The sequence below is a fragment of the Melozone crissalis genome, unplaced genomic scaffold, assembly GCF_028551555.1.
Source record: "Melozone crissalis strain CALT ecotype California unplaced genomic scaffold, PUWL_Pcris_2 ptg000013l_1, whole genome shotgun sequence".
Lineage (NCBI taxonomy): Eukaryota > Metazoa > Chordata > Aves > Passeriformes > Passerellidae > Melozone > Melozone crissalis.
Window position 1 is genome coordinate 42,896,126 of NW_026535791.1, and position 24,366 is coordinate 42,920,491.

A 24,366-nucleotide genomic window follows, 5' to 3' on the forward strand; every position below is an offset into this window, starting at 1 on the left:
ACAATGTTTGAATATCTGGTTTATTAGTTTTTATGCATAAAAAAGATTAAGTTATTCAAGTCTTGCCTGTTATTAGAAGGTATTCAAGACTTGTGGACATTGAACAGATGAATATAAATGTAGATTTTTTTTTTTAATGAGGCAAATCTGTATTACTTTTGTGTGAAACTGAGAATTTATCAAAGCTATGAAAGCTATCTTCTAGAAGGGTAATCAAAACCAGAACTGGTCAGTGTTCATTTTTGCAGACAGATTTGTTGCATTTGCTCAGCCTGTGCTTTAAGTAGAGAATATGCTGGGGAAAGGAAGCCAGGCACATCAGTCTGCATTTCTTTTACAACATAAATTATATGGGAGAGTGCGCAGGATTTTCATTTAAAAATGCCTTGGAAGCAAGGAGCTGGTTTCCTTCAGTAAGTTTTACTTTGATACTGTAATGGAGTGGTTCATTACAGCAAAAAGCAGGGCTGAGAATCCTCACCCTAAAATTATTCATGACTGTGGAAAATTTCTTGTTTCAGAAAGAGAATCCTTGTCTGGACAAAGCAGAACAGTTGTCCTGTATGGAACTGGGCCTGTCACAGATGCTTGTTAGAGGCTAGGGAAAAGCTCTTCTCAGAGCTTGTGTTGGCACAAAAATAGGGTAGTTTTTTTACTTCTGCATTAGCTGTCCTGAGATACAGGAGAGAGAAAATGCAGAGGGCTTCTTGGTTAAGGTGTAGGGGAAATGGTCTGTAATTTCCACAGCAAAACAAACTTTTCTGTTAGCCATCCATTTGGTTGTTACCCAAGGTATTATCTCCTTTACATTCAAGGAAGTTACTGTTATAATGGTTGCTCATGCTAGGCCAAACAGCTTTATTAGTGATAATCCCTTCCCTTTGATTTCTCAGTGCTTTGAGTAATAAACACTAATCCTGCCAGGCACTTTGAGGTGATTCTCCAAGCGAACACATTAACTCAGCAAACAAAAGGGTTAGGCTTGCTCTTGAGGGGGCAATACCAAAGGGACTAATGAGAATTAACAGCATTTAGATATAATAAATGTGCTGCTGACAAGTAAAAATCAACACTGAGAATGAGACTTCAAGTCAGAGGATGTGCATTATTGATTCAAACTCTCTCCCTTTTCTTGCTGTGATTCTAATCTGATTTCCCAGCCCCTTTTTTCAGGAAGCCTAGTTGGTTCTCCCAGCATTGATTTTCAGTGCATTGCAGGTCATAGCGACTTTTGAGCAAACTCCCTCTACTGAGGAGAAGGCTGTCTGGGCCCATGAGAGGGGCATTGTGTGTGGTGTGTGCAAGGTCTGGGTTCGGATTTGGCTGTCTCTGAAGGAGCCCTGCAGCAAAGTGCTGGGTTGTGGAGAAGTAGCTACAAATGGAAGACGAAGGCTGAAAGAAGCAGTGCAGGTGGATAGTGCACGCATCAAATCAGGCTTACCAGACCTTGTCAACATCTTCCTGCTTGCAGCTCTAAGTTAGCTGGGGATGAAAAGGCACATTTTAATGTGTGGGGCTTGGATTTTTCTTGATAGATTTATTCTAGACTAAAACTTAAATACTGTCTCACACTTGGGGTTGATTCCACATTGCCTAAAGATATTTGAAGTTATTTGCCTTGAGAAATATCAGAAAGAAGATCTTATATCAGCTTTTCCAGACAGAAACAGTAGAAGACCTTCTACTTGGTTTCTGAAATGATTGTGCAGAGCTAGGGCAGCTCCATGGAAAAAGGATTACAATCTGTGAGGATTCCTCTGTCGTAGCACAAGTTAATTAGAATTACTATTTTTTTCATTAAGAAAAAGGTCTCTCTTGATTTCATGCACATGAACTTTTAAGCACAGTTAGTATTGACAACAGTGCATGTAGTCTGTCAAGGAAAAAAGGAAGAAGATATTCTAAATAATAAAATGAATAAAATTCTAAAGAATAAAATGCACTGCTTAGTTCATAGATATAACTACTACTGACATTAGAAATATCACAATTCATTGTAGTGAATCCAGTTTCTCAGTAACCATCTGCCTTGTGATAAGGGGTGAGTAGGAGTCATCAACAAAGTTACAATAGGAGTCCTCAAACCAGGCTGGTTTATTGCAATGTGTTGGTACAGTTGACCCAAGCGTTATTTTGTTTTGAGCATACAAACAAGCAAGAGGAAGCCTTTTTAAGCTGAATTGTTCTTAAGATTGCAGGTGATGTGAAGATGAAATCAAGACTGAGTGAAGTCCTAAAAAATGTCTATTCTTAGTTTGCATCAATCAGAATGAGTTTAATGTATAGGTTTCAGTGTACATTAACTTAGGCTTGAGTTTTCAGTGATTCAGAAGGTTAGTGTTGCTATTTCACTACTGAGTTGAACCCGTGCCATGGAGACAGATGTTCCTGGGTGGTGAAACAAAAGTTTGCTTCTGTTGTTAATTTGAGTGCAGTTCTTTGAAGCCTGCTGAGCCAGTGCCTAATTAAAATGCACACACGCTCCAAACAAATGAAAAACTAATGCTGTTCCTCACAGATAACATTTAAGGTGACGATTTCTTCTCAAGTGAAATCTACTTGGGGAAATCAATTCACTGCTGAAGCAGAAACTCTTTCCATAATACTTCATTATGTGAAGGCATTACTATAGCCCATGCAGTATAGGAGAGCTCATGCTGTTTGGAGATCTCGAATGTATCTAGTCAGAGCCATGGGACAAGCATAGTTTCAGTCTCTTTAAATTGAAGCCACAGCTATATTCCTTGTCTGCAGTAACATTATTCTGAGAGTGATGACTGGTTGTGCTATACATAGAGCAGAACTCTCTTATGAAATGTTTGGATGCTGTAGACTAGTGATTAGTTTGGAATTGAAAATTCCTGAAGTGTTCCTTCCTGACTCCTCTAATTACATCAGTTGTATTCATTTGTTCTGTTTTCACATTAAGCCACACGCCTTGTGCCTTGGTTTCTCATGGCACTTACCTACCAGGAAAGTTGTTCAAGTTCAGTTTTGTATTTTAAAATGTGCAGTAAAGTAATTTGGATATACTTCAAGGCAAAAAGAGAGAGGGCATGTATGTTTCTTTCCAAACCTATATACAACAGAAATTGATTTTTTCATTTTGTAATGAGTACATCTTAGGCCTTCAACACAGAATAAAAAGAGTAGGAGTAAGAAAGAGACCACAACTATAAACTGGTCTTTGTTTTCAACAGGCTGTGTGATGTTTCTAATGACCAGTGCTAGACACTATTTTTTAAACGTTTCTGTTCCTCTTATGATGCTAATCATTCTTTTTTCTCCACACCTAAAGCACCTGTGGAGGTGGCTTTCTGTGTATGAAAAGAAGCTGAGATTACAAAAAATTCTTGGTGTCTCACAAGGATGATCACAATAGTTTTATGATCAATAAGGATACACCCTTGTATTGATGTGCAGTTTCAGCAACATCAGCAGAACCCCTCAGAGACAGGCAGGGTATCTCTGCACTGAGCTCCAGCTCCTTTGCAGTGTAAAAGCCTTAAAAACAGCAGGTAGGAAGCAGGCCACCTAGCACAGCTCCTAGGAGAGCAGAAAGAAAAGGAATTAAAAAAAAAATAGAGGGAGAATTAAATATACAAAATAAAATGTCTGTTGGGACTAGAGGGAGTGGGAGTAGAGCACTTTTCTCATCTCAAGAAATCTCCAAGACTTCTGGGTCTTCCTTATTCCATAGTGGCATCTGCTCAAGAGCTGCTGATGAGAAAATAAAACCAGTCTATTTCTCCTAATAGGTGTTGCTTAGGCCACTCACTTGAGACAATAGATACCTTTGTTTCGCTCTCTACTCCAGGATGAAAATTTGAATTTGCTGCCTAATGTGTGTTGATAATAATTGACCATGCTGGAATAAAAAAGAATCATGAATTTTCTTTGAACTCAATTGGAAAAAATTTTGTCATATCAGGGCTTTTTATTGGAAAGCTTTGGCTTTCAAGAAGTCAACTAAAAATAATAATAAAAAAGTCTGGAGTGACTTTTGGTTTTTTTTTTTTCCCTCAGATTTGTAACTCAGTTGCTATAATGACCAGTCAGAACCATCTGGATTATAGTACTTAATTTTTATTTTATTTTAATTTAAGAGTGTTATATTATTCTTAATTATATTTTTAGACATCTGCTAATTTTGTGTGCACTTTCAGGTGTGGAAGGCCATAAAAATATCATGTGTGACTACTTTGAGGGAATAATTCTTCTGTCTTTATTCTGAGATGATTTTTGGTACACTGATGTCTGGGTGACCCAAAACATTTACTGAATCAAAACAATTAACCAGAGCATTAATTACATTATGATCTGTTTCTCTCAAAGTTAGACCAGAAGAGTTTCTATGGAGCTAAAATTTTTAACAGAACTAAAGTAAGAAGAGTAACTGCATGCCAATGGGAGGAAAAGAAGGCTCCTGCTTAGAATAATGGATTGTTAATGTAGTGATGTATGGCAAAAGAGATGACTTACTGAGTATAATAAAAAAAAACTCTTCGATTGTTACCTTTGTTCAAAATTTCATTTAAAGAAAAGCATGTAGGAGTCACTCTCACTTTCTGAGTCGTGCCTTAGATCAGAAACATTTGCTGGAGCCATCTGCTTTGTGGAAGTCAAGTATGCAGCACATATAATTCTGAGGTATGACTCATGGGAATGATATAGAAAATGGGTCAGTCTTTCTGAGCTCTGAATACCTGACTTCATTTTGAGATTGTTAAAAATTTATAGAAAATTAATTTCTGGAAAAGACTTGGGAGAAGTGAGGATAGATGCACATTATAAATTGGCAAATTATTTTTATTTTTCTTTGTTGTGTTCCTCTTGTGTGGGGGCTTGCATAGGTTAATTTGGTGAACTTCACTGAATAAAATTATGTTTCCTTATTTATTGAAGAACCATGGTGATTGGGTAAACAAAGTCTTTGATCCTTTTGCCTTAGGAGAGAGGTGAAACAGATCCATTCCCCTCCATTGTCACACTTACGGTGTTTAAATTTCTATTAAAAAACTCCAAACAAATCTTACAAATTACTTAATTTATCAAAAAAAAAAGCACTACAGTGTCAACATCAAGTTGGCATTAGGAAAAAGGTATCCATTTTTCTTAGCATTCTCAAACTATCTCATCTTTTCACCTCATCTGATAGCACCTTCTAGTTAAGTAAAACTGAAAATCAACATGTTTATCTGAATGCAGGTCTCTGGTGTTATTTTCTTATTGGGGCTATGTTCCTTCCCTTTTTTTTAGGCCTAAGTAGAACCAGGGTGTAATACCAGGCTTATATTTCAAAGCATGAAGATGTTTATAAGATGTGGAGGTATTGACTGTATGTTTCTTTCCAAACCTATATACAACAGAAATTGATTTTTCATTTTGTAATGAGTACATCTTAGGCCTTCAACACAGAATAAAAAGAGTAGGAGTAAGAAAGAGACCACAACTATAAACTGGTCTTTGTTTTCTGAACTGCAGGTAATGGAACACTGATTGGAGCATCTGCAAATGTTGTTTGTGCTGGAATTGCTGAACAGCATGGTTATGGCTTCTCTTTCATGGAGTTCTTCAGGTACATTTTTAAACTTCTCACATCCAATCTGGTTTTGTTGGTTTTTTTTTTCTCTCTTGGCAAACAATGAACCTTCTAAGGAAAAAAATCTAGAGAAAAGCTCTATAAAAGATACTTGTGTTCCTAATTGTGTTTTGGCAACTGAAATGCAGGTGGAAGACAAATCGCTTTATTTTTGTATAATGTTGATAGAATGCATGAAGCTTGTGGGAGCACAGTGGAACTCCAGGAGAAACAAAGCCTTTGAAATTCCTGCTTTGATCACCTTCAATCTTCAGCTTTGTAGAAATTGTAAATTGTTGCTTTATTGTAAAATGTAGTTTAAACCTAGTTTCTCATCTTCACATATTCATGGATGTTCTATCATCAGAGATACCGGAATGTCCTAATTTAGACTGAGTTGGTTTTTATTCCATTATCCCACCAGTAAACTATTTACTTAAAAGTAATTACTTTAAGTGAATTTTCTGCATTTCTTCCCTGTTTGCCCAAGATTACTCAATAGGTTTCACATCCCCATTGAGAGGTCCTCTGCTGTGCTTCTCCCAGTAGACACACAGATTTTTACCCTCTCATCTTGCAAACCCCTGAGAGTCACCAGAGAAAAATCATGGATACCTTGTGTGGGGAGATGATGACCCTCTGCTGGCTGACTTTTGTTAAGATGTCTTTTATCAGCCTGAGCTACTGTTCTGCCCTTCCCAAGTGTCTCTGCACAGGAAATCCATGCCATGTCTGTCTCGAGTGGTGTCACAGAGTAGAGCACTCTACTTCCAATAATACACTTCCTTCCTAGCTGCATGCTAAGCCAAATCATGCAAACGTGTTTAAGGCAGGCCTTTGCTAGAAGCAGCTTTTTTGAAAACCATGTTTTGACACAGTGGTCTGTAAGAGGAGTTTCAGAGAGGGTTGATAAGCTTGTCTGGTGAGTACACCTCGACAGAACTGAGAGCGAGATTCTATGGAAGCTGTGGGTTCCTCACGGCAAGAGGCACCGCTATGCCTCTCTGTGCAGGGAGACAAAAAGGCAAGAAGCAGGTTCCTTGCTCTGTGAGAGGGTTTATGGGCCCATGACCTTTCCTCTGCGTGTCTTTGCACAGTGGCACTTGGTGTGGGTCGAGGTTTCTCTTCTCTTTTTAAGAAGGTAGCAGAGGCAACCTGGCAGATGTGTTGTGCAATGCTATTCTGCTGCCCAGCCAGAGCCAGAGGTGTGATAACTTGCCTAGAGTGCTGAGGTCTTATCAGCTTGGTGTACTTCTCTCTGGAGTGCCTTCCTCAGAAGAAATCCTGTGCTGGGGAGTTCTGTGAGTCTGTCAGAACAACAACCAATTGCTTCTTTCCCTGGATCACTCACATCCCTGAGTCCTACTGCCTCAAGGACCTGGTCCTCCACAGATGGATGTAAGGGAAAGACAGGTCTGGTGTCCCATTCTCACCATCCAAGCAATTCAGGCCGATGTGCTGGAAGTGCTATGCCTGCAAAGTGTTCCAGTAGGATGTAATTTAGGTGGGAAAGATTATACTGAGAAAGAAGAGACAACAGAATAAGGTTCCCTCTGTGTGTTAGAGCACCTTAAAGCAGCCTGGTGTTCAGAGTACACTGCTGGATGAGGAGATACCAGGTCATATCCATGCATGCCTGGCTGTGAATGTGCTGGCAAGTGTCACCAAATATCTCACCCAGAATGCATTCAGATCTTGTTCCCTTCTCTGACATTACCCATCAACACCTGTACCACTTCTGTCTGAACAGTGCTCACAAGGGAAAGAGCAAGATTGCCTGTGAGAAAAGATCATTTGGCTGCCATGAATTCTTCTTCTGTTTTTCAGGCCCTGTGAGGTTTTTTAATTATTCATTATGTTCCCCTGCAATAAAAAGATTCACATGTCATTTAGAATATACAATATTGTAGAAAGTTTAATTTATCACCATGAATTATTTTTTATCCTTGAATCTGTTAGACATGTTGGTAGAAAAAGAGAAAGGATCTCCTACTGGTATATCGGCATCAAAAGGATGAATAGGGCTTATATGAGACTCATTGAATGGGGAAAGGACCTGCTGACAAGGGATGTGGAAAAGGCAGAACTTCCCAGTGTGATCAGCTGCACAAAAGCCTGCTGGAGACCAGTCACTAATGCTGCTCCCCATGCTTCTTATGTGTCCTACTAGTGCCTTCCAAGCTCAGCCACTTAGGGATTCAGCTTTTAACCAGCCCCACAAATCTGAAGGCAAATAGTGAGTGACTGCCACTGGATGATTCATCTGGAATAAGTCTAATTCAAGAGGAAAGAAAGGAATGTTATGACAAAAACAAAATTGAAATTCACAAGAAGAGCAAATTCAGAATAATAATTTCCTTAAAGATGCTCTTGCATTTTTGGAATCAGTACAGCCAAATTATGCTCTTGTTCCATTTTGAAAGCTTCCTCATCAATCTGTATTTATGTGTTCAATCTTTACTCCTGAAAAAAATATGTTAGATATACCTATATGAAACATATGTAATCTAAATAAAGTAATATCAATTATTATATAAATATTTCCTTCCTATAATATTTCCTTATTCTTCTAGTAATTTAGAGCTGTACATGATAGAGCTGAATGTGTTATTCCAGTCACAGTCCTCCTATTTTTTTCACATTTAAAAAAGGTAAGATTTAATTAAGAATGTGGAGCTATTTGCCTTTTCTTTGTTAATCGAGGCAATATCAAATTCCCGTTCAATTTGCTATTCAGTGTAAATCCAAGTCTCTTTCAGTTCTCATGTTACTTACATGAGTGTGATTATATCTGTTCCCCCATCAAATTCTTATACTTTTCCTACATTGTGGACACAAAGACAAGTAATTAAGTGGTAGAAATAGAAAAAATTGTGAGTCCATGGGGCTTGGAAAAGAAGATAGAGAGCAGTGGGATATTTGCTGTGTGTGGTCAAGAGTAAACATTAGAGCAAGCAAATATCAGAGCAAACAAGTGATCATTATGTCTCTAGTCAGAAGTGTAACTATTTTTATAGTCTTGACCCTTCAGAAAACATCAGATATGTTAATAATACAAAGGTAATTGCTCAGAGACAGCATTTATGAGTAAGCAGAAGGCAGGGAATTATAATATTCCTATTATGATTTCAGTCTAGTTATCAAAGAATTATTACACCTAAATAAGAGCTTAACATAAAGGAAAACCCCAAATCTAGGAGAGTACTTTTCTCTTGGCAAATGGTCAGATAAAGACATTGTGGTCTTGTTGCTTGGATGAATTCTAGAGGTTAATACAATGATTTTATATAAATTCAGACTGTAAAATAATAAACAGAGCTTTATTTTTTCTCAAGGTTCTCTCAATTTTTTCTCTTTATTTTTTCTCAATGATAAATAACATTGCAGATATCTCTTTTAATCTAGATGCTTCATTTCCTAGAGGTTTTTAAAATTTTTACTAATATATGTCTGAGTTTGTTGCAATATAGCATTCGACTAGGTCAGACCACCCTGTGGAACATGAAAATGATGCACAGAAATCTTTTTGTTGCAAATTAAAAATTTGATTCCAGCTCCATAACATAAGATGTTCTCATTGCTGTAGGGGCTTTAATCACCTTTTTTTTTTTTTAACTTGCTAATACAATTTACAACTTGACTTTCATTTTCTCGGCAAGATAGGCATTTATAACCTTATAAAGATACATAGTATTTCAAATATAAACAAACTTATGTTCCTTCATCCTATTGTAATTCATTATTATCACCCCTCTGTGACCATGATGTGTGATGTCAACAGAAAAAATTAATTACAGGTAAATGATGAACATATTTGACAAAAATACAAAATAAGTATTATGGGACGTACTCCAATTTTATGTCAAGCAAATTTTGGCTGACTGTGCCTCTATTACAGTGCTGACCATGGGAAGAATAGATTGGATAACTAGGTAGTGGATAAGAATGTGGGAGAAATAATTTGATACATGAGGAAATCAGTCTGCCCAGAGGAAGAGGTTATGAGCTCAAGAGCCTAATGTGGAGTTACAGTTGTAGGGCTAGCTGGATATAATCCTGAAGGCATTGTGTGTATTTTCAGGTTTTGCATTTGTCTGTCAGTGCCCTCCCTTCATACACCACCTGCAGAGCTGAATTAATATCCTCTGTCTTCTCTGGGGATAAGAATAATTTGAAAGTTTCAAAAATATTGGTTTCTGATAATAGCTTAGGAAAAAATTGGTTCTATCATAGGATTTGTTTTGTGAGGCATTCACAGCAAAAATATTTTCAGTAGGATATCCTATTTATCTGTTTTTGAGAGCACTCAGATGCAAAGGCTGTGAAACAGAACTTCCCATGAGAAGTGTCATTCATATAAGTGGGAGGACAAATATGATGTTCTTTGCCACCTCCTGTGTATCCTATTTACACAACTTATGGAAAATAGCACTTTAAAAAACCCATAAATGTCTCTACTGGGTTATGTGTTAGACAACTCTAGTCCTTTTCATTCCTGATAATTTAGTATCTTTTTTTTCTATTTTCTTGCTATTAACACCACCCTATGCCACAATTATGCTGTTGCTCTTTTAAAGCTGACTCTGAGCAAAATAAAACCAACTCTACATTTTGGATATGAATTTTGATGGAGAATTTGATTGAGAAATGTGGTATCAAAATACTCAAATTCAATTCACCTGTGGACTTTCTGATCAACTGTGCAGCTCCAGAAGATAGAATCTGGGGATGTTCAAAGTACCCAAGGAAGATACAATGTACTGCTGAGAAAAGGTTTAATGATTATGATACAAGAATTTTCTCAATCTCACTTCCCACTACTCTTCTGATCAATAAGGAGGAGTAAGTGGTCATGGGTTAAATGTTGATAACTGACACAATAACAGAGTTCTTCTGTTCAAATAAGTGCAAATGCAGCACTTGAGTAAAGCACTCTCAACAAAAATGCATTAATACACAGGCAAGCTTGAGGTTTTCAATAATTTGCCTATATAAAACTTCTACCCTTAAAAATCTGGATCTCTTAGGTTTATTAAAGCTTGTTTTTACATTTGTCTTGATTTCTTTACATATGTAAGAATGTTAAAAGGATTTTTGGTAGCTTATTTAAAGATAAGATAATAAATTTCAAATGCAATTGCATATGAAAATCTCTATCAGATTTAGGGAACTGAGTTTAACAAATACAATCTAGATTTTAACATCCTAGTCACTGTTATGACAGAACGGGCAAAGCTATAAACAACTTTCAGCTGATAACTCAACTCAGTAGAAATGTAGTTTAGTATGTATTTATCTTAAATTATTAGGTTCTAAGCTGGCTTTGTTAAAAAAAATGCCAGTTTTCTTTGAGCTATCCAGCAACAATCATTGCAATATTTTAAAGCTTCACAGTTGATCTAATAACTGCTCTGAAATAAATGGCATATTGACATATGTGGAAGTTCAATAAAATAAATGCTGCTTATTTCAAGTATTTGCATGGCTGGCATGCAACCTCATGAAAGTAAGTATTCCTGCAACAGTGGTGCACAGCATTTATTCCTGAGTTATGGCTTGGCTTGGTTTTTTAATATTTCTTCTGATTTTATTTAAGGTATGCAAACAGTGTAAATGGAAATGTGAATGGATATGCATTTATATTTTTTTTTTTACTTTTAGAAAAAAGGATGAAAAGTAGTATTTTGAACCTTTAAGTAAGAGGACATTTCCTTTTCCAATTTGAAACATGATTTACCTTTACCGTGAAGTTTTCATGGAGCTTATAATGTTCCTATGTCTTCTGAGTAGAACTAATAACTTTGAATTGTTTGGCCTGTGGACATACAAGTATTGCTTTTTTTCTTCTCTTATTGTGAAGTCTTTTGTATTAGCTTTTTGTTTCCAATAAAGAAAATGGGATTTAAATACTTGTCTCACCCATCGCAAAATAAGACTATGTGATTCAGGTATTAAAATTTAAGTATAGTTTTAGCCTTTAAACTCTGTGAAATGTGTGTTTCATCCTCAGAGATTTTGATAAATGCAATTGCAATGATCCAGTGTTTCGTTAGACTCCGCAGGAAGCAGTGATCCTTCAGATGTGTCACATTAATATTATGGGGTAAAGTCATTGAAGCAGTATTTAATCATAGGATCATAGAAAAAAGCATAGAAAGATTCAGATTGGAGGAGATCTTCCCCTTTGCATAGAGTCACAGAGGCTGTTGGCTGCCTCTGGTACTGGCTCACATGAAGATCACCACTCCAGAGCCTTCCTTGCTGAGCTGCTCCCTGGTTGCTCTGTCCCCAGATGTTGCTGTTGCAGGGACTTCTCTTCCCCCTGGGCAGGATTTGGCAATTGTCCTTGTTCAAGTTTAAAAAGTTTGGGTTGTTTTTTTCCAATGCTTCCTTTTGTCTGAGTCCTGCAGGATAGTGGCATTGCCTTCTACCATTTTTCAACCTTTCATTACCTTCTCTCATTTCCAACCAATGTGAGATTATAGTCTAGTAATTCCAGCGCCGTTTTGCACAATTATTTTGGCATGATAATATCCATTAGTGCCAATGGTGCCAATGTAAGAAAAGAACTTTGCAAGTATCTATTTGTGTTGAAATGGCAAATTTGATTCAGTCTCATGTGTAACGCTTCTTGCTTGATCCTCTGTGTTGATCTCATTTAAAATTAAATAAACCCAAACCCTAAATATAACTCAAACAATTTCCAAGAAATAGATCTGACTACAAAATGTTGGCATTAGTTAATTAGGTGAGGTTTTAAGCAAGAAAACAAATAATAGTGAAATGTGATAAATGCAACAGTATTACATAGTTTAAGGTATATATAATATATAATGTATAATGTATATAAAAGTAAAATGTTCAATTTGTATTACAGCTCTCATCGAAACAAAATTAATTGAATGAACTGGCTCATAAAATTCTCAGTTTCAAATCTTTCATAGTGAAGATTTAGAGACTGGTTTAAAATTGATTATAAATTGTATAGTTTGTGCATGTATATGTCCATGAAACACACAAAAAAGTTAAACTAAAATCTTATTGACATAAATTTTGTGTTCAGGTCACTAACAGTCAAGAATGAATGCTCAGGTGAATAAAATAAATGTAACCCCTATCATCAAGATACTTGACTGTGGAATTGCTATCAGACAGAAAAATTTTTTAGAGAGAGAAAAAAAGGTAGCAAGTTGCAAGTTGAAGAGTAAACACAAACCATACCAATCTAAGAGCCAGATCAACTGGTTTGGTGCTAAAAAATATTCTTATTTTAAATTCTGAAATGTTATATGCCATTTAGTATGTCTCATATATAATTTCTGAATTGCCTTTTTGGGTTTCAGAGTATCTTTCCCTTTCACTAGCATAAAGCTATAAAAAAAACAAAGAAAAAAGTCCAAGCCACCCCCAAGTCCAGCCAGGTGTAAACTGGGGGAAAGTGTACATTAAATAGGACAGTGATGACATGTGAAGAAGTCTGTGGGGTTTTTTCTTTCTTTCTTTCTTTTTTGTTTTTATTTGTTTGTTTTTTGTTTTCTTTTGGGTTTTTTTTGGTGTTGCCTTTTTTTTTTTTTCAAATCAGTAGTTCTTTGGAACACAGAGTCTTTGAGGTATTCAGAAATTCATAAATTTGAAAGGTCATGCTCAGGAGTATTAAACAACAAGTTCTAAAGAATACTGCTCTGTCATAAAAGTGAGTAATTAATGTAATTCTGCAAGGTCTTCCCTAACTGTTGCATGGGTGCCAATTGCTCACATTTCTGGTGCATTTGCTGGTATGCCTTTTTCTTTCTGAGCAATAAAATATGTATACATAATATGCATTAAATCATCAATCAAATTCTTGCAGATATTTTTAGTCTACTGGCACATATCACTAAATTAATGGAGGAAAAGAAATAGCCAAATGAAAATAGAGTATAGAAAGAAAAACTGATTTGGATTACACTGAAACCGAATGAGAATTTAATTTTTTCTTGTTAAGCTGAAATGCAGGATACTGATCCTGATTTATTCTGAAAACCATATTTGCATCCAGTATGGATGGAAGAATTAGGTCTCTTACTTGGGAATTTATGATCATGCTAGTGTTCCTACTAGATATACAGGTTATAGGAGTGATCATATTTATAGAGTGTTCTGTTAGAAATTGTATGCCATGGATCTTATAAGTCACAGAATGTATAAAGCAATTTAACACCTTAAAAACAAATCAATGAACAACAAGGAGAGTGGTAAATGTAATATATATCTCTATTTTCTTCACACACACCATAACCCATTCTTGGTTACCTTTTATAAGTGCAGGCTACCAACTAAATCAATACCTAATAACTTCCCAACAACACTTGGAATGAAAATAATTTTAAGAGTAATGATTTCTAGATGGTTTTGGCAGTATCAGAAAGCAGATATACTGCTGTGTTTGTGCAGTGCTACTCCTATGGAAATTATTTTATGCAACAGATTTCAAGATATCTTGGATTATAGTGTTTTTATGAAAAATTTCTTGAAGTATCTCTAAAGCCCAGGATTTTATAGCAGATATGATTTATGCTGAAAGGTGGATTTGAAAATCAGAATGTCTGCCCCAAAGAGCAGTGTAGTGCTTCTTCAGTGTCTCTTTAAATAGCAGTCATGTAAAAACTGGAAAAATTAATTACTAGAAAAATCTGCAGAAAACAACTTTTCACCGAGAGGTGAAGAAATTTAAATAAAACCTCTTTGCTGACATGTCTGGCCATGGGGTTTCATATTTTACCACTACTAATATGGGCTGAAATCATAGCTGAGAATATTCACCTTTCCAGCAAGCTTTTAAAAGGCAAGTAAATTACCTCATTTTTCATTTCACTGCATTTCATTTCTACCAAATCCTCTCAAACTAGTTTTAAAGGTTCTGTATCTAAGTGCACAGAATTTCATGGTTAGATAAAAGATAATTAAACTAGGTGTTATCCAGTTTTACGGATTTCTGGACTGAAAATAAAAAGAAGCTCTATTTGATTAAACTTCTACAGTAGAAGGTAGGAGTTAATTTGTAGCCTATTTTGCTTTTGCATTGGGGTAAATATGCTTTTGTTAAATGTTAAAAAGCACAAACTGAAGGTCATATGTACCATTATGCTGTTAGGCTTGTCATGATTGTGATTTAAATTTTTTTTTTAATGGAGCCTATTAAATCAGAAAGCAGTTAAAAGAGGTCAGTGCATTATTCTCCAAGATAATTCATCAGTGTCAGCAGTGCTAACGAGAATGTGGGCCATGTGTCAGGAGCTATTGTGTCCATGTCTCTGCTCTGCTGTGGTCTAGCACTCATGTTTCATTGCAGATCTTTAAATAAAAGGTTTGATGGTGCCTTACCTGATCCATAAGTAAGCCTGAGTGAGAAGAAAGGAGTGTCTACAGTCTCTCTTGAGTGACACCACTCTAATGATCATGCTGGCTGATATTTCCAGCTTGTTTTCCTAGCTAAGATTAGAAGCATATTTTCTGGCAAGAGAAGAATTAGGACTGAAATAGTTCTTGCTGATTTCTTCCACCATGTCTTTGAGTTAACAATTGGGCTGAATTTCTTTTTGTTACCATCTCAGTATATCCAGTGCATGAAAAAGGAAAAGCTTTTGGTAGATGTGCTACCCAACTGACCAGGGTGTTGTGTGCATCTCCGTGTTATATAAGGGGGAAAAAATCTAATGCAGAGTTTTAATCTTAGTTAATTTTTTTAGAAAATATTTATCAAAAGGAGATATTTGCCACAAATGTGGGAAGCTACTGATACATTTTAGACTTCAGAGGTAAAATATTATAAGAAATGGAACAGATACATTATTAAAAAAAAAAAAAACAAGTCCATGCTCCTATAAGCACAGTTTTCTAAAATGTGCAACTTATTTCTGAAATCACATCAGCTTTTGTGCTCCATCCTTTCTGTGGTTCAACTAGTCCAGACTGGATTTCTTTTTCACTGGAACTCTCTTTAAGGTATGAGATAATCTTGGTTTGCCTGTACTTAGGGTATAAGTAATTTTTCCCTCCATGGTATTTGTTATTCCAGTACTCATCCGTTTTTTCTGCTAGACACAGTTTAGTATTGTGTAAAGCCCTTTTCTCTTGACTTTCTGGGAAAAAAAATCCATCTTTGTTGGGGCCTTATAGGCAGCACTTCCTGTAGGTTAAAAGGCATTCTCACAGGCAACTAAACAATTTGGCTGTTGGTGTCTCATTAATTGGTCTTGAGTGGTATCTGGTCCAAAAGTTGTTAATCATATGGAAATTAGCTGTGGGGTTGAGAGCTGAGTTTGTTGTCCTTCAGGCTGCCAGATCACATGGCCATTAAGGCCAGGTCAAATAGCCCACTTGTAAAGAAGAAAAATATGAGCTAATAATAACCCTTCTAAATATTACAAGTTTTCTGTGTATAGACTTGTGCATGGGACAGGATTTGCTGGAAGTGTTCTTGTGTTTTTCCACCAGTTTCACAGCTGTTTGTATTTAATGACTTTCACATGCTTTAGGTTTTTATACCTATTTTCCAATTTCTCTGTCAGAAAAAATGGCTGCTACACTTGTCTCTCTTGATCTTACCCTTTTTGATTTATTCCTGCAGGCCTTTCTGGGGAGGTTCTAAATTAATGCCTTGTGCCTAAATCCTTGCCTTTTGAAAACCAAATGCAGAAGCAGTATTGAAACACTGTTGCTTAGTTTGTTAAATTTCTGTGAAAATTTGCCTTACTGAAGTGCAGGCTGAACTCTTTGAAAATTTTATTGCTGTCCCTGCCATTAATTGAACCCTTGTTTACTGATTTTTTTTTCATTGTGACTGAGAATTAATGTGTCTTGAAGGGGATTCACTTAGAAATAAACTGAATGGCATTTTTGCTTCTCCTAGCAAGGACCTTTTTATTGGTGGAAAGTGTGCTTTTCTCAGCAGGAGCAGAAGTTTGTCTGTAATGATAGTGACAAATGAAATGTTAAAAGAAAGAAGGTGGGCAATGTAGCTTTGAATAATCAAACCAGGGAGCAAAGAAAGAAAATTGAGAACATTCCAAACCAGCAAAGGCCAAAACTCAGTAAAATTAAAAAAACCCCACAACAAAAACAAAAACAACAAAAGAATTGTTTTGTATTTCTTAAATACAGTATATCAGTGAGGACTGTTTATAGTAGAGGCTATTTGCAGTGATTGGGAGAACAGTCAAATACAGGTCTTTTCCTCTGCTTTTTCTGCTTTGCTGAAAACTCACTGTAGTCAGTACTATCTTTTATTTAAATTTGAAAGACTTGGGATTGTTGTTGATATTGATATTTCCATGTGCCATTTCCATTGATTATTGCAGCCTGCATGTGGTCATTAGCCTATTAATAAAATAATTTTTTTTCTATATTTTCATAAATAAAATTAATGAGACTTAAAGCACTTTAGATTATGTCTCATTTTTAGACCTCTCACCATATGGATTATTTGGCTTAGTGGTGAATGTGATGAGAAACAGAGCAGTATTCTCTTGTATAAAGTCTGTCATGTTTTCTCCTTAAATATTATATTTTTAAAATATTGCTTCTTTCATCACAGGTGTGAGAGTAAAGTAGGGTTTTGGGGATATCTGGGCTTCCATTTTGAGGTTAAAGCCTGCCACCTACAAATTGTGCCTGTTTGACAAGAAAGGTTTTATTTTTGAAGGTTTTGCAGTAATATCATTTTGACAGATTGATTGTGTAAGTCTTGATGTTGCTCTAATAACTCCTTTTTAATGGGAGAACTTTAATTGATGTCAAACTCAAAAGTTCAGTGACAGATAAAATGTCTTCTCTTAGTTAAGAGGTTAAAAATAATTGACACTTTTATATGCACAGAATAAACTGGCATAAAAATATTAATTTCTATGTCTATTCTGTAGGAAGAGATAGAAACAAGTTCAAAATGAGTGGTCAACTTTTCCATGAGTTTTGAGATAGTGATTTGAGATAGTGTTTATAGTATTAATAAATACAATAAACACCCATTACTGAAATAATTAAGAAAAGTGTGGCGAGCCAGTGCTTGTCATAATTACTGTTGCAGGTGGAGTAGAATTACAGGTTTTGAAATCTCTAAGTTTTCTGATTATGCAGAAATTTCAAAAATAATTTTCAGAAAAGCAGCTAATTTCTGAACTATTTTAGTGTGGAAAAAATTATTAAATTTCTTTTTTTAATGCAGATGACTATTTTAAAAATCCACCCTTTGCTAAAGTACATTGGTACCTCATTTTCAATGTGTTTTTCTAACATTGAGACTGTCTGGCTGGCAGAGCCCTGGAGAGGGGTGAAATGGGATCCTGGGCCAGGAGTGGAAGGGAGCTCCAGGGAGTTGTGCAGGGACACTGGGGTCTGTGGGTGCCCTCAGGGACTTGGCAATTTGAAGTGTGATTGAAAATCAGATATTTCCCAACATGAGCAGTGTCTGCAGGCTGTTCTGCCTGGTATGTATCAGGTCATCAGATACAGCACAAAAGTCTACACACCTACACTCATAAGTGTGAATTATATGATAATGTTTTAAAAGGGGTTTTTAGCCTCATTAGTGGCTTTTTACGTCACCTTTGAGGTGAACCTTCCCCACAGAGAAGTTATAGATTTTTCCTATGATGGTGTTACTCCAGAACTTTCTGCATTTTGCTCATGAGCAGCAAGACAACTGTTAGAAATAGGATACTTGACTTCAAATATGACTCATCACACTCGAGTTCATCCATGTAATTCAGCCTGTTCATTTGTATTCCTTCTGCATTCAGTGGAAAGGAAAGGGAAGAATTGTCCTGACATTTTGAAGGGATATCCTGAGATAGGGAGAATTAGCTTCTTGAAGTCCCCTTTTATCAGCTGACCAGAACCAACTCTATGCTGTTGTGTTACAAAGCTAAATAATGCGTATTGTATCTTAAGTAATGCATATACATATATAGTTAATTTTTAGCAGCTCTAAAATAAAGGTTTCACTGTAGCACATTACAAAATAAATATTAACTTTGATTTCTACTATTTCCTGATTTGAGAGTTAAAGGGTAAAAACGATCAATTTATATTGACAAATTTTAATGATTTATACACAAGTATTGATATGTCCATGAATGCTTCAGTAAATGAGCATAATTATGCATCAATATATTGTACTTAATTAAAAGTTAATATTTAAAATTTTTAATTAACACTTCATTTGAAAAACAAGTAAACCAAACTCACATCAATTTTGAGATAATTTAGTCTTCATACTACCCTAACGCTATCTTCAGTTATTGACCAATTCAAGCACTAAATTTTCTTGGTATTTTTTAGTCCAGAAAAATGTAGAAAAAAGGTGGATGAATGCACTATCTTAATATGATTTTCATTCTGGCCATTTTTATTCTGCCCAGACAAAAATATCTTGATCCTCGATACAGCATTTTACCAGAAGATGGGCTTCAGCTTGAATTACAATACCTGATTTGATAAGAGATAATTGTCTAAGCTCCCATCTGAGCTCCTGGAGGGTATGTGAGCCTGTACTCACTTGCCTAAACACTCTACATTTTCCACCTTCTGCTGTGGGAACTTAGACCAAAAAAGCCTCTTTCACATAGTTCTCATCTACATGTGCCTGAATCTGGAGCTGAATCCCAGAATAAGTTTCTCATCAGGCATACCCTGATATTGTGCAAAAATCCTTCAAAGGAAAATACAAAAGAGGAAATAATCAGTAACTAGGACAGAAACGTATTAATAGGAATTTTGTATACTGAAGAAATAATATATGCACTGGAAATTTAGGACACTGCAATCCGTTTATCTACCTTCATTGGTCTCTAGTCTCTTTTCTTGTCCTTTACTGTCTCTCTATTTATATCTATTCCCCTGTTTTTTCCATCCCAGTGGCATGTAACCTTTTCCTCCCCCACACAGATGTGTGAGAATAAGGAGAAAGGCAGAAGCAAGGCACAGCTTCCCAAGCTCCTGAGTGGCTTCTAGGTCGATGGTCAGGACTTTTCACCAGGATCTGCCCAAGCCAGGTTCAAATCTGGCCAGTGAAAGGGACTTTAAATAGCCACCTCCTTCTTTAGCCAACCACATGCTGTTGTGGGGCCTTTGGTGATCTTGTTATGATTTTTTGTGTTTCTGATGTCAGGAGCCAGGGCCAGGTTCTCTGGTGAGCAGAGGACAGAGGGAAGGGCTCTGTCCTTAGGAAGGCTGGGTGGAGGTGAGACGAGACAGAACCATGGTTTCAGTAGGGCTGGGTGGCTCTCCTTCCCTCCTCCCTCTCCTTCCCTCCTTCCCCTCTCCTTGTAACCTTTCCCTCTCCTTCCCTCCTTCTCCTCTCCATGTACTCTTTCCCTCCTGACCCTGGAATGTCCAGGGCAGTTCACAGTGAAGTGTAGCCATATGCTGAGCAAGATCTGATTCCCTGGGAATATGGGGATTTGAAAGGGATTCTTCTACTGTGCCTTATTGATACCTTCTTGGTGAAAGTTGTGCATGGAAAGGTGCCCAGACATGATATTTCAATTTACATTAAAAATATATGTGCAGGAAGCAGGCCTCATTTATCCAGTATATTTAGGAGACAGAAGTGGAAGGACACTGATTTGTTTTTTCTTTCTCAGACGTAAAATATATTTAGTTAACAAACTACAATTCTTTACCTGTCAGACATTTAGTCTGCTGAAAATAATTCAGCAAAAGTTATGTTTGCTTCACCTTAAGATTCTCATTCCAGGGAAAATTTTGAATGTGTTTTGACACTTCTGTTGTCACATAAGAGATTCACCTTTAAGTTCTGCATTTGTCATTTATTATTTATTAAAATTAAAAGCTCATGCTGGATACATACAGCAAATTTCAAATTCTGTGAGAATAATGTTTGTGAGAATAATTCATTGCTGATATACATGATCTTTAACTCTGATCATGTACAAAAGGGAAATCTTAAAGTTGTTGACTAGGGGCAATTTTTTCTGCACAAGAAATACAAGATTAGTTGTTTTTGCTTATGGTTCTTGGAGACGCCTGTGGTTCCAGAGGAATTATTCTCAATGAGACTCAAAATAATCTTTTAAGTTTTATTCTGAATGTCCTTTTTAATGCTTCTGTGACTGGTTTCCTACATCCTATGTTCAATTCCTAAAGAGGTCTATAATTTTCCTTAGATGAGGATCATCTAGTCAGTCACATTCCAGACATGAACCTACTGTTTGCAAATTTCACCATTAAATATGACATTTCTATATAACATATTTGGTTAAAAGCCAGTGAAATTTTTTTGTTAGGATAACTGAATTCCTGTTGAAAGTGATGCACTATTTTGATAAGAAAGAATTCTCATTTCTATGTATGTGCTGATAATTTTAATGAATAAAAGAATTCATAGAAGCATGTGTGTGTTAGAAAGGACCAATTTCTGCCTTTGTATGGATAGAGCTATGGATTCCAGCAGCAAAGCTGTTAGGGATTTAATGACCTTTAACATTAAAATTATCAAAACCTTCTCATGCAAGAATAAAAAATCAAATATTGTCTGGTTATTTCTCAGGGTCTTTGTGATGTAAAGTGTGATCTTTCTGTATGTTTACCATTGCCAAGACTGGTTACAGGTAGTTTAGGATCTCAGGACCCATGCCAGGTTGTGACTACAATGAAATTTGCTTTTATTAAACGCAGCATAACTAGAAATATTTCCATAAATTCTCAAAGTTGATGAAAGAATAGTCTGAATATCAAATTGGAAGAATTTGAAATTAACAGCAAGTCCACTCAACAAAAGCTCTGCTGAAATTCAAAGGTAAATTTGAAATCTTATCTTCTGTTCTCATGACCTTATTCATATAGATGACATGATATCACTTATTGTCATACCTCAAATTCATACCAATGCACAGAAGTAACAGGAGACAAATAAAATAACCAGATCCCATGGCTGTCCAGTAATATCTCTGATTTTATGCATTTAAATAAAAAAATAGTCAGATGGATTAAGAACTTCATTAAACTGGAGCAAAAAATATAAATAATTTGATTAAAAAGTTTTATTTCCTACACAGTGTGCTGGCCACATCAGTGAGATATAATTTTTTTTTAATGTTTTGCATAAAGCCTGCATTTTTCTAATGATTCCTGGAGGATTATTTCAGCTTTGCAACCTCTTCAAAGATCCTCCTAAAATGCTCCAAAAGAAAAAGGAAACTGTTAGTCAGTAAGAGGATCATTTTGTTTCCTCAATAGTAGTTTCCTTGTATGCCATGGTTGGCATTGCTAGTGCTGAATCTTACTAAAATAAATCTGAAGTTTGCAGTTTAGCATATGTAATTTATGATGTTCGTCTGTTTAGCCAGTTTTGGTTTTTTAAAAATTCTCTTAACATTTGCTTCAGCCGGAAATGTTTCCACATACCAGTGTTCACAATGTATGTTTTACAGCCTAGGCGCTGAGCTATTTTGGATTACAAAAATAGTAATCTGAAATGAAAACATCTGTTCTTTCTAGAATCTTTGAGAATAACTTCTGTTTACATTATTAGCTTTGAAGGAGAAATACCTTTACAGAATCCAATGGAGATATTAATATATCAACTTTGTTTTATTATTTTAGTTTGGCATCTCATTTCTTAAAACATTGTATTTAATTAAAGTCCTTATTTATAGTTCCCTAGCTAGAAATAAAACAGAGCTATCTTGCTTGCAAGAAATTAATGAATAGTTAAAAAGTATTTTCATAAGTACAGAAGAGGATTTATTTTTCATTAGCATTTGTTTCAGGAAATGTAATGACAAAGTGGTTAAGATTGGAACTAGCTTTCCATTGAACAGCTGATTTTTATAACTGTTCTAACATATCCATACTTGAACTGGCCTAGAAATTGTGAATTTATATGAAGATGCAAATAATTTAGCAGTCCAGGAAAAATACTCGACAAAACCTTTGGTCTTCCTGCAATTCAAGGGCCACATATATGTATCACATAAGATCAGGGAGCACACACTTCACACTAAGCACATGAAAATTCCTGACATGTAGAGTTGAAAATGAAGACATCCTTGCATAAAAAGGAATCAAAATATCCAAGTTTGAAAAGGTTGTTTATTACTCTAGAGGTGAGTGATGAATGAGACAGGCTTGCAAGTAAGAATTAGGAAATAGTGGGGGCACCTGGATGTGGCGACAATGGAAGAGAATATACTGGTCTGGCTTATCTTTCAATGTTGCTGCCATAGAAAGGTGATTTTTTATGAAAAGACAGCCTCTGCTTTTTGCCTCTTTATCCAAACTCATAATGGAGGGAAGGCAGGATTTAACTAGAAAACATTGGTAAATCAACATAAGAACCTCCAGGTTTAACTCTGTCAATCTATTTAAACAGACCATGCCCTTTTGATAAACTCTGATATTGCTCATGCTTATTTAAAGGATGGCATTTATGCAGAAAATAGGAGTCCTTCTAGTTATACTGTCAAACAAGGAAAAATATTTCCTATGCCTTTTAATGATATTTCCAGAATGTCTTGTACATTTGTTTTATCTCTTCCTGTGAAAGGACACATTTTTCTTAATGCAAACATTCAGGGCATCACTGTAGGCACTGTTGGATTATGTACAGAGCTTGTGAGATGGTTCAGCATGGTGTAAGCCAGGAGGTAATACCTGAATTCTAATGCAAAATAATATCTTCTGCCAGATGGAGCTGTGCCTTGCTGAGGTTTTTACAAGGCTGCTAATAGAACAGAAAAAGGCTCTTGGCCCTTTTGTTTAGCTTTGGGACCAAAATGACCAGGTTAATCTAGCAATATTTGCATCTGTTTGTTGCTGATACTAACTTTTTTGTTTTTTTCCTTTCAATGCTTGCTCAATTTAAATTGGATTCACAGAAACATACATTACCATATAAGTTGCAGGTGTATAAATTCATGTAAAAGGGCATATCTCCAGGCTCTAGGAGCTATCTACCAGTTCCTGAGGCTAGCACAATGTTAAGTAGCTGAATTGCTCTTGATTGCCAGGATTGTAAACTGAAACAGTTAAGGCAAAATCTTTCAGTATTGCAGAATATTTTCTGCAATCTTTTTAATGTTCTTTTGATAAAAATTCAGGTTTTGAGTCCAGTGTCTTCTGGTAAGAACTTTATTTGGAAATATTCTGTGCTTCTGGTTTATGCCATGCTAGCACAAGGCACGGTTACTTTGCAGGTAGTTTCCGTCCATGAGGATGGCATTAAATGTGCATGTTTTCAAGCCAAGCTGCTTACCCCACCTGGGTCAGTTGTCCTGAGTTTTGCACTTGCTGATGCCACAGACACAAGTTCTTGCCAATGTCCAGCACAGTTAAAAAGGCAGGGCAGAGTAAAACACTGATCAAAAACATGGTACCTGTCCAGCCAACATGTAGTCTGAGCATAAGATTCTTCAGCAGTGGTGAATGCAAAGAAAAGGCTAATTTAGGCTACTGAGGTGAGGTCTTTAACCTGCCCTATACTTCCTGTGGTGGGGAAAAGATGAGTGGCCTGTGGTGTGGAAACTTTCAGTGAGGGCACTGAACTGGGGGGTGCCACCCCTAAAACACTGTCATTGTGTAGTAAAAGATAATACACTACAAATGGCAATGGTAATGGAGATTTGCGAGAAAATATCCATGAATATCCACAAATGGCACACAGAAAAACATTTTCTCTAAGAAAAGTGAGGAAGAATCTGGTACAGATATGTCGTGTCATTGATCAGAAATGGGGTATCCTGTGTTGGAGCCATTTCCTTTCTGTTCTTCATTTGCTATTGTTCATA

General features: G+C 36.1%; 1 protein-coding gene across 1 annotated transcript in view; it reads left to right on the plus strand.

Annotated features, from left to right (window-relative positions):
• The window catches only part of OCA2 (OCA2 melanosomal transmembrane protein), a 158,041-nt gene that overhangs the window by 116,950 nt on the left and 16,725 nt on the right, over positions 1-24,366 (plus strand). The window contains exon 22 of the mRNA XM_054271957.1: positions 5,485-5,578. Coding sequence (XP_054127932.1) covers positions 5,485-5,578 — 94 coding nt within the window. The remainder of the gene's footprint in view (positions 1-5,484; positions 5,579-24,366) is intronic.